General features: G+C 50.1%; 1 protein-coding gene across 3 annotated transcripts in view; it reads left to right on the top strand.

The window, feature by feature from the left end:
* PBX1 (PBX homeobox 1) overlaps positions 1-7,457 on the top strand; it is a 253,995-nt gene extending 246,538 nt beyond the window's left edge. For all 3 annotated transcript variants that reach the window (XM_019660681.1, XM_019660679.1, XM_019660680.1), the window contains one exon: positions 2,436-7,457. Coding sequence is in view for 2 of the 3 variants with exons in the window: in XM_019660679.1 (XP_019516224.1) it covers positions 2,436-2,528 (93 nt within the window). In the remaining variant the exon portion in view is untranslated. The remainder of the gene's footprint in view (positions 1-2,435) is intronic.
* The last annotated feature ends 3,963 nt before the right edge of the window (positions 7,458-11,420 follow it).

The following is an 11,420-nucleotide window of genomic DNA, read 5'->3' as shown; positions in this document are numbered from 1 at the left end:
GCAGTCTCAGGAACCACTGCCTTACCAGCCTCTCCCGCTGGGACGCCTCAAAGCTCATTCTCTTTGCCGATGGCTGCGTTTGGGGTCCCCCTGGTTGTGGAATCACAGCGTGGCTCAGTCATGGCATCGTGGTGACCTCTGAGCCTCCTGCTGGGACAAGGACGGAACTGCTTTCACAGAGCTGCCTCCCCAGCCTGTGTCCTCCTCCCAGGTCCATTCTAAGATCCGTGGCTTCTTTTCATCTTCAACCCGCATTCTACCTCGTGACATTGTCCTTAAGGAAAGTCTGTCAAGTTTCCTAAAATCCTGTGCCCAGCAAACACACACACACATCTATGTTTATCCCTTTATCTATTTACCTACCTAGCTGGGAAACATACACATATGAAAAAAGATGGTTAGGACACACAGAATGCTAACCATAGTGGTCTCTCTGAGTAACAGGATCATGGGTATTGTACGTTTTGGTTTTTATACTTCTCCTATTTTCTAAATATTATATTGCACATGTCATTGCAAGTATTATATTTGCACATATTATATATGCACATCTTACCCTTGTGATCAGAAAAGATACATGATGTTACAGGGTTTTCTCTGGGTAAAAATAAATATACCCACCGTTCTCAGTCAGCCCACAGTGGTGCCAGAACACGCGTGGGGAAGGGAGGCCATGGTGAAGCCCCTCTATGACCAGCCTGCGTTCAGAAATCAGATTAATTCTGTTCTTGATTCTGATCATACTGCAGTCTTGGCCCCCAAAGACAGAAACGCGAATTCTCCGTGCCCATCCTTGCTCTCTATTCAGCCTCACAAACAATGGGGGATGCCCTCCAGCAGCGAGGGGGAGCGGGGAGAGCTGCCCGACCCAGTTAGGAATGGAGGTCAGAACGCGAGGGCATTACTCATCGGTCCACCATGGAGGGGACGTGGTCGTGACATTTTCTGGGATGACCTGCCCTCACGGTGTCCAAACCTGCCCTTTATTGGGGGTAGGAAGACCTGTCCTCATGCTGGAGGAACCGGTGGGAGCTGCTCTGAATCAAAAGCCTGACTTTCCCGGGAAAGTTGGAGCATTGTTTGGGTGAGCCACTCGAAACGCAGTTGGATGCGAAGGGCAGAGGAAAAGCAGCCCGCTGCCGAGGCTGGGAGCCTGGGCTCTGTGTCTGTCAGAAACAAACCAGGCGCCTGCTTTCGCACGAAGGGAATGTGAAGGGGCCCTTGCCAGCACCTGGTAGGTGCCAAAGGCACTCCTACGTCCCGGGGGGTGATGCTGGAGTAGAAGCCATGATCCCTCCCAGATGGCAATAGTCATACCTGCCCCGTGTCCCCCAAATATTTCAGAGAATAAAATGAGAGGAAAGTACAATAGAACATGACTGAGCGGGAGGTCTGAGACCTGTTCGGTTCAACCTTGACGTCTGCAGAGCTGCGGTCACTTACCTCCAGGGGACCATAGCAACGGGGGGAAATGCGTTTGGGCACACTTTTATTTCAGTGTATTAGAATCACGTATCATGAATTAACCACGGTAGCCAATCATTCCTCAAACTACGTAAATGTTGGGCTCGTTTTCAAAAAGCGTGGTCATTGAAACAGATCCTTTCAGAACAATTCCACTGTTTGGATGCTCCTGGATTTAGAGTCTTAGGTATGATCTACAAATGCACATCAGATGGATAGCTTCCCATCTCAGCCCTCTCGAAATGTCTTCACGCTGGCCAGTGCTGTGGCCTTGGCACTATTTTCTTCGTCTTCCGAATCACCCTCTGTCCTTTTCAAGGCCTCCCTCAGAGGATGCCTCCTCCATGAAGCCGCTCCTGACACTCAACCAGGTGGGGCGTTGCCTTTCCTGAACCTTCTGTGATTAGGTTCTGCCTTGAATTAATAGTTCTCGCTTGTGATGTGGACAGAAAACGTATCTCATCCTCATTACCTACCCAGAGCATCTAGCACAGAACCGGTAGCCAGAGCATCTAGCACAGAACCGTGCACAGAACCAGCACCTGGATTCCCATAACATACGGAGCAGCCAGAGCTGGAAAGGGCCTCAGGAAGTCTTTGGGAAACCTTTTGTTTTCCTCAAGGGGAACCCAAGGCCAGAGGGGTGGACATGCTTGGCCAGAGTCACACCTGGAACTCGGTCCCTGGCCCTGCAGGGCAGCTGTCTTCCCACCAGAGCCCACGCTGTCATCATCTGACAGAAGTGGGGGTGGTGGTGGCATTGTGTCCAGAGGTGTGCTGGGAGGACCTGAACTCATCTCGCGGGGGAGGGGCGTATGATCAACCCCGTCATGGCCGCCCAGCTGATGAGTGTCCCCGTGTGCCAGATACTGTGACAGGCCCTCCACAGACGTTTCTTATTGTCATTGTCTGCTCAAAACAGCCCACGACCGATCTCAGAGGACTGACTTGTCTCCCTTTTTCCCTTCCAGGCTAATGGAGGCTGGCAGGATGCCACTACCCCTTCATCAGTGACCTCCCCTACAGAAGGCCCTGGCAGTGTTCACTCCGATACCTCCAACTGACCTCCCAGCAGTCGCATCCCGGCTGACCCTGCGCCCCAGTCGGGCAGGGCCAGGAGGGAGGGTGTCTCCCCACGCTGAAGCGGTCAGACTGGAGGTCGAAGCAATCAGCAAACACAATGAGTCTCCTTCTCTTCTCCCCTTTGGGATGCCATCTCAGCCAATCTGGACACTTCTTTATACTCTCTTCCCTTTTCTTTCTGGGTAGAAACCCCCCTTCCCTGCCTCCAGCTGTCAGCCTGGTGTCCGCCGTCTTCCCTGCCCCTTCCCTCTGCCCCTCACTCCCTGGGTCCCTGTCCTCTGCACATCACTGAAGGATATTTTCAACCATTAGAGGAATTTAAAGAGGAAAAAAACTACAAAGAAAATAATAAACGTGTTTGTATGTTTTCACGCTGGTGGTTTGAGGAGCCACGTTTACCTCACTGGGGTCCCTCTGTCAGCAGGCAGCCCTCCTCTGCTTCTCCTGATCCTCTCGCTACCTCTGTAGGAGTCGCCACCCCGCCCATCCCGCCTCCCCCTCCTCCTGCTCTTCCCTGCCTGGGGACAGCTCCCATCAGAGCGCTTTCCTCCTCTTCCTTCCGAGCCCCAGGTGTTCCCTGGGGACTGCCATAGCTGTGCTACTCAAGGTGCCCCGTTTCCGGCTTCAGCCCAACAGGTTGGTTTCCAGGCAGGAAGTCTGCAGCAGGAGAGGGCAGCATTCCTAGAGGCTTCCCATCCTGCTAATGACAGCTCTTGGTTTCAGAGGCGCAGTCTTTGGAAACCGTGCACCATGTAGAAAGCAATGTCCGGAACCTGCTTTGCAATCAGTTGTGTTAGGCACGGGGATGAATGCATCACGAAGGAGGAAACGGGTCTTACCCTGAAACCCTTCAACTACACGCGCATGCACACGCACGCACACCCCTGTTGGCACGTGCCCAGTCACGCATTCGCTTCCCCAAGACCAGTCGCATGCCACAAACACCGACATTAGAAACCACAGCCATTACGCCTTAGGAGCCCAAGAGAGAGAATTAGCAACCTCAAGTGAAGGTCACTGACACAGAGAAACAACATGGACCTGGGGTGCCCAGGACCTGCAGGTCCCCAGCCCCCACATGCCAGCACGACCCCCCCAGGACAGGCCCAGTTCCCAGTGCCAGCCACTCCCGCTCCCACTGCCTCGAGCTCTCAGGGAGCCAGTCACAATCCTTACGAAACCTGTCATGGACTTGGTTCTGTTTCGGTTTTGTTTTAGCGATAGGGACATGGCATTAATTATCTAAAGGGTTATGTGGCACCACGTCTTGTTCTCGAGGAGAGAGTTGTGTAAGAGCATGGCTTGGGCAGACCTTGCGCTGGCTTAATTTGAGGAGCTAAGTGGTGGGGGAATGGGGCGATAATGTTCTCAGTGAAAGTGTCATGGCGATTTTTGTCCTCTGGGAGCATCTTAGGGAGAAGAGTGTGTACTGGAAAGCTAGTCTCTCATGCCACCTGCGCTTACATTCTTCGTAGCCAACCGTGCCAGCAGTAAAGATAGCGGCTCTGCCATTTGTTGAGTGGGAGGTGGTCACGTGCCTCATTTTCTTTATTTATAAAACGGGAGTAATTATTATGCCTGGCTCACCAAGGGGCTTGTGAGAGATGGGCTACATCAGTGTCATCCACGTCCAATCTGTACATGTGAACTCAGGGTTGTAGCTTCTCTGAGATACACTGGTTCTTGCCAGATGGGGACAATAGGTGGTTTTCCTATTCTAACTTTCGGTTAACATCAGCGCCCTGATGTCATCACCATGATGACAAAAAGAAGGGCTATTGTTGTTGCTTTTTTAGTTCACTTGTTTGTTTTGGTCTGTTTGGTTTCGTAGAGTAGAGATAAGCTCCCAACCTAGAAAAATCCGACCTGGTTCTCTTAGTTTGTACTTGAATCCAATATGTGGCCTTGTAAGTACTTAGTCCCCCATCACATGGACTCTGTTTGAGAGGCTCCTGGGAAGGCATTAGGCCCTGAGGGGTGAGGACGGCCAGCTAACAAGGTCATGGAAATTCCGCATGGCGACAGTAACGACCTGTGTGTGTGCTGGGGGAGGTTCCCAAGGATACTGGAGGGTATGCATACTTGAAGGAAATACAAAAAGCAAATATTTGACCAGGTGGGATTATGCCTTGCTGACTAAGCGCCCTTGAGAGGCTGTGTCTGCTGACCTGGGCCGTGGTCAGAACAGGGCCCCACACAGAGCATTCCTAGGAGGTGCCATCACGCGACAGCGCTGTCGCGATGAGAACCAATGGCGAGCTCTGTCTCAGGGGTAGGGATGTGCTGAACCACCCTTACAGGAATTTGGTTGGATCACGTCCACGTGACTTTGGGTGAAGTACAAAAGAGACGCAAAGGGTTGTCCTGCACATGGGAGGAAGGCTCCGGGTTTGGGCTGAACGATTGCCATTGCAAGTTCATAGACAAGACCAGAGCCCAGGCGGCCTCCCTCCCGGCAGTCACTTTCACTGATGATCACTCTCACGGCACCTTTCCCGCCCGGCACCTCTCTGTCTCTGTCCCACACCTCCCTCCATGGCCAGAGTCATGTCCCACATGGCAGCCACGCGGTCTCTCCATGTTAAGCAGAGCATGGGAGCCCTGCCCAAAGGGGGATGGCAAAGAGTTTCCCTCTGGAAATACAGCGCCCTGGGAATTCATAGTAGGTCACCCCACAGATAGACACCAACCGTGCCCCCGGGACCCTGTTTCTAATGGAAGTGGAAGCCCCCCTTTCCCTGGCAGCAAATTTCCCGGGGAAGCGATACCACCCTTGGGCTTGCCTGCCTTCTGACGCTTCATCGCATCCTCCTTTCCATCCCCAAGTCATCCCCCAGCGCACACTTGACGCGCTCCTTTTGAGTGACACCTTGACGTGACTCTTCATTGTGCTCTGGTGGTGGTTCTTTATTTGCTGGCTGCCTTCTCTCTCACCTTTCCTCCCACTCTTTTTCTTCTGAGTTTGATTTTTCTGCCCAGAAAAACCTGACTTCGATACCAAAAAAGATAAAACTACAGAAACTCAAATTTAAAAAAAACAAAAAAAAAACAAAAAAAATACTCAACGATTCTTTCAGCTTTATTAACATTTTCCATTGTTTCTTGCGACTTGTGTCTAGTTCTTTGTAGTACTGATGACGAACATTTGATAAGGAATGTTCTTGTATATTCAGATAAAGGAAAAAAAAACCAAAAAGGCGGTCTGAATTTAATAGTGTTTATAATAAAAATTTTAAAAATGACCCTCATAGCACGCAAAACAGGATGGGGAATTGCCCCTTTTCTTTCTGTGACAATACGCATCATTCCTGAATTAGTTTTTAACACCAAACTACCTACATTCATCATTTCCCCCATTTTTCTTTTATTTTCTCGCATTTGTGAATTAGTTCAAGAATGCTAGAAAAGTGTCGAGTTGTGCACATCCATTTCCTGTTTCACAATGTTTAAAAGTGACAGTAATTCATTTTGTAAACTAAAAAAAAAAGTTGGAATAGTGAGCATCATAGGTACCACCTAACACGTTATTATGTTTATTAACTTTGAGACCCAGAAATAATTTCTTTTCTTTACTCCTGCTCTTTAAAATATAACAAAAAAAATTATGTTTTGTGTTATTTTTGGTTTGTTTATGGGGGAGGGGGGCGTTTTTTTTTAATTGTCAGGATTATGACCTTGCTGTTTGATTCCTTAGCTATGTATACAAGGTGATGTGAAAAGATGACATTTGTAGAGTAGCAGCTTCCTCTTCAGAATGTATTGACTTCAGAAACAAAGAGAAAGAAAGCGGATGCAGACATCATGCGCTCACCTGCGTTTCTAACGTGGGCTTCCCTGCTAAAAACCTCTGAGAAAAACAAAGTCGGGGTCTTGAGTTCTCCATTTGGCTCTTTAGAATTCACGGAATCCGTCCAGGGGACCTTTTATACTGTAGGGGAGGTTTTTGCTCTTGTTGATTGCGAATGTCACAACGAAATACTTTCTTTTCTTTCTTCCTGATTAGCAACAACCTTCCAGGAGGCCCCTTCTAACTAGGGAGGGTTTCTCTTCCAGAAAAACGCCCCAAGAGATCCTGGTGTGATGGGCCATGGATGGGCGAAGCATCCCGTGTCTGGAGAAAGAGTTGGTGAAAAACTGAGCCAGACTCAATGCTGCCATTTCAGTGCTGGGGGTTAAGTTTGGTTCCTCGACAGCACAGCTTTTTTCCGGCAGCTGTTCAAAGCAAATTGTACAACTGGCTTGATTCAGAATGTTTGTATTAGAGTAGTTACAGGGAAAAAGAAAGGAGTATTATCTGGAAGAAGCTTTATTTTGAACATCTTCCATTCAACAAATGATTACGAGTTCAGAAAGCAGCCAGAACCTACAGAGAGAAGTGGGAGAATTGGAGAACTGGGCTGAGACGCGTTAGGAAAGTGTTTCCACCCCAACTATTGGACTCTTGTTTTTAAGTCAGAGCAGAACAATGATGGGCTTTTCACATCACCTTCGTGGTTTCACTCCCTAGCTCAAAGCTTTCTGGAATCCTTTATTTTTTTGTAAACTTTTCCTTCCTTTTATTAAAATAAATAAAACATCCAATGTTTTGTTTCCCTTTTCCTCCCTTGTCACTCCTTTTCTTTCCTTTGGCGTTTTCAGTTTTCAGTTATTTTGAAGTGATTTCCTTTGGTTGTTGGTTTTACCCTCCCGCGCGCTCCTTGCCCAGAGTGTAAACCTGCAAAGCTCTGCTGTTTTGGTTTTGAGAGTTTAAGCTTTTCTGCTTCTGTGAGAGCACAGGCTTCTGTCCCTTTTGATTCCAAGTGAGCTTTTGTGTTCTCTGATGATACTAACACGGTGTAGGTTTTCCAGTCTCCTAATTTGTACTGGTCATGCATATTCCAAATAAATAGTTTCTTTTGTTGCAAAAAACATACTCGTGTTTTGTGTACATTTTTTCTCTTAGATGCCGGCTTGTGTCCTCACCCATGCTGGGGCTGGGTTAGTGCTGGGTATGGTGTAAGTTGTTGCCTTAATCATTTACAAAGTCTGTGTGCACTGGCAGTGGGGCGATGACCTCATGGGCCACCTACCTCACCTGGGAAGGAAGAAAAGGAGAGGCGGGAAGGAGGGAGGAAGGAAAGACCCCTTATGGTCACATATCAGCAGTGCAGCGGGAGGCAGAGCACCCCATATTGTCTGCTTTCGGTGACTGGCCGCCTCCACCAAGCACCAGCTCTAAGTCCAGGGAGGGTTTCCAGAGCAAATTCTAAGTTTGTGAGTCGCGCTATTTACCCAGTGGGTCACCTTTCCTTCCCTTTGTTGTGATCTGCTCATAAGGCAAATTGTGGTGCCCGAGACGTCTCCGGGGAGGGGTCTGGGTTAGAAGTACTACTCGGTTGTGGGTTCTCAGAAGTGTGCTGGGGGTCGCCCCACGAGGTGTGCACGCCTACCCTGGGTTGTGTCTGCCATCCCACACAAGAATCTCGGCTGAGCCCCCAGACCTTTGGGGTCCTGGTCTGTTCCGGAGTTTGGTTTCTCAGTGTTCCAGTTGGAACACCACTTCAACCCTCAAAGCTTTGGTCTGGGGCCCAGCGTTTGTCACTATCTTCCCGTCCATGGAGCAGGACAGAGCCTCCTGTCAGGCATTCCACATGTTCCTCTGGGGCCTCACCTGCGCTGTGTTCCCATTTTCACACCTTAATCTCCCGGAGGCTCTGTCCAGAGCCCCAGTGAGGCAGGTATGTATAGAATGTACCAATCGCTCACCCTCTCATCCTGATCAGGTTCCAATCTAATCAACAGAGAATAGATCACAAGAAGGGAGAGTCAATGAGGATCAAATTATCATTCTTATTAAGGGGCATGCTAAAGGCTCAGTGGCCTCGAAAGCATACGGCCACCTTCTGATGCCAGGCCCAGAGGCAGCCTGGGGTTCCCACCTGAGATCTAAGCACTGGACCCCACAGGAGGTTCGGTGTGCAGGGCAGGTTTAGCCACATCCTTTCCCAGTTGCCTGGAGAATTGGGGGCCTAACTTGCCCACCTATTTTATTATGTAGTGTAATAGTGCTAGAGCACATAGACCAAAATATCTAATGTGTCTGATGAGGAACAAGACCGTCTCCCGTATGGAAAAACCTGACACAGCTGCTCTGGACAGGCTGCCATGCAGGAAACCAGCCTCTTCTACCCTCCAGAATGTGCATGCCCCCCAGGTGTGAGGGCTCAGCTCTTCTGGAAAACCTTGACTGAGACTGCCCTTCCGCTCACGTTCAATGCCAGGCATGGGGGTGGGGTGGGAGCATGGAAAAGCTGTCCCTGGGGAGGCAGCCTCTTCCTGGCACTAACGCCACATGGTAACTTTGTGGATAGCTGGCCATCTGTCACCCCTAGTGACTCAAAGGACCAGCAAGAGCACAAGATAAGCCCACGTGGCTGTGTCACTGCACTGGATACCGCCAGTGAAACAGGTCCAGCCAGCATCGCAGACCTGGCTTTGTTCCTCTTCAGTGGGGAGACCCAAAGAGGGGTGTAACAATAGGGACCGGAACCATTCAGCCCGTACTGCCCCTCCAGGCAGGAGAAACAGAAGTGTCCTGCTCTGCGGGAACACGAGAGCGGGGTAGAAACACCACATGTAGGCTCCATGTTTGGTTGTTGCCCAGACTCAGGGCTCAGGACCAGCCTGTGGTCACTGGGAGGGAGCGCTGTAGTCCCTGAAGGCAGGCTGTCCCCACCTTCAGGTGGTCACCCCCACGGGTGTGCTGTGGCCACAAGGGTCCAGAGTGGTGGCCAGCGGTCACAGGAGGGTAGAGTCGTAAAGGGTTAAGGTCACAAAACCTGATGTTTATCCTCATCACAGATGCCTACATGCCATCCTTATGGACGCCTACCCCTTCCCCACTTAGACAAGAAGACATGCAGCAAGTGACAACGCGCGGACTGCCACTTGCTATCCAGCATAAAGCCTCCCCGCTGGGACAGCCCACGTGGAGGGTGGCACAGGAGAGCCATCTTCTGACAGCACTCCGTGGATGAGCCCAGGAAGGGGTCTCTAGACCAGGGGACCAGGGCCACATGCTTTAGAGAACTGTTGTCCTTGTATATCCTCCTGGGACCCATGCAAATGACAGGTTAGCTCATGCTCCTGGATGCCCCGGGGTCGATCTGTAGGGTCCATTCACTACTGTCCAGGTGACACTGCCCCTGAAGCCAAAATCCACTCTCCACCACAGTACCCAGCTGCTCTGTCCAGTGTAGTTGCCAGCGTTGTCAACAGCACCCCTGGATGGCATAAAAGGTCCATGTGCGGCAGTATATTTGAATAAACTCTCCCATTCTTAAATATCCAGAGAGAAACTGGAGCTCAGAATAAAGTCCTCCCCTCTTGTAAGTTGGAAATTCTAAGACATGCTAGTCCACGCCTCCTTTCCCTGGCTCCCTAAGGAGTTTATTCCCAGCTCCAACCCCAGGAGTAAAGCAGGGTTTCCTTCCCCAGCAGCAGGGACTTCTGTCCCCATCGGAATGCCATGGCTGTTTAGACCCCCTCCAAGTTCAGTTAATCCAACCTTCTATCTCCCTAGTGCCAGCATGTGCTAAGAAGTCCCCTTAGAAGCCATATCCACCCCATCCCAGCATCAGCCTTGTCCACAGACTTCAGGAAGCACAAACAAAGCCCAAGCTCCTAGAGCAAAATTAAGTCTCCAGAACCCAGATCACAGCAGCACGAGACCACTGCTAACAAACAAACTTAGCGGAGCTTAGACAATTCAGGGAAGAAACAGGAAAGACAGAGAACACATGAAAAAGAACGAAGGGAATCTTTATTTCAGCCGTTACAATGCCAGCCGACTAATATCCACTGGACCTGAGAAAAAGCCACCAACAAGAGGTTAATTTTGCACTCTGCTTCCTAGATCCTGAGGGAAACACTCCAATCTGCATCCTGCCTCCACTGTCTGCGAATGACCTTTGAAATATTCATGTCTTTGTGAAACATTCAGAAATGTATGAAAAGGGGTCCCCTCCCATCCATGGTGTCATCCTTGGTCTTCATATGCATATTTAAGAGGTATCCTGATTTCCACTTCCCTGTAAGCCCTGTGTTCCTAATTCCGGATATGTTAAGTGCCCTGGGGCGTCTGCGAAACCAGCTCTGGAATTCCTCCAGCTCAGGACCCCCCCGAGTTTTACCTTTGTCTTCAATGGAGCCAACCTCCAATCCTGAAGGGCGGTGGCTGGTGCTGCAGGATGCTGGCTTTCTCCCCGCAGAGCCTCTCCTCCCCACTGCCTGGGGGTCCTAGGCCTTAAGTATGGGCAGAAACAGTCCTTTCCTCATGTCTTTGAGCTTTGTCCTGAGGTTTCTCTCCTATTGTCCCCCAACTCCTTTTAAGCAGAACCAGGCAGGTTTATAATTGTCTGATTGCGCCTTTCCCAGCTCCACCCCTTCTGGTCTCCTGGAAAGCTCACTCTGTGAGTGCCCCGGGCTCCTGTCCCAGGGGTGATGGCTTGGGACATCACAGAGGGTCGTGGACAGGCAGCTGTCTGTGTGAGCATCCTACATTTTTCCAGCCAGCAAGCACTGACCTCCTGTGCTTCCAAAGGATCACTACCTCTGGTGGGACAACCACTGGGAAGACTTTTTCAATAAGACAAATGATAAAACAAAAACCAACCCAAGTCTCTAGGTCCTTGTTGACGAATGCAGCTGTATTCCTCAATTGACAAGCTCGGGCAAGAATGTAAAAGCGTGGTGTCCATTAACAAAGCCCTAAACCAGGGGAAATGGGGTTAGTCTGGGCTGCCGGGAAAGAGGAGGATTAAAATGCAAAGTTCTTGCTACTGGGTGATTTGGGGCAACTAATCCCATCAACTTTAGAACAACCGGAAGCTCAA

The sequence above is a fragment of the Hipposideros armiger genome, unplaced genomic scaffold, assembly GCF_001890085.2.
Source record: "Hipposideros armiger isolate ML-2016 unplaced genomic scaffold, ASM189008v1 scaffold_324, whole genome shotgun sequence".
NCBI lineage: Eukaryota > Metazoa > Chordata > Mammalia > Chiroptera > Hipposideridae > Hipposideros > Hipposideros armiger.
This window is presented reverse-complemented; position numbering and strand designations above follow the sequence as displayed.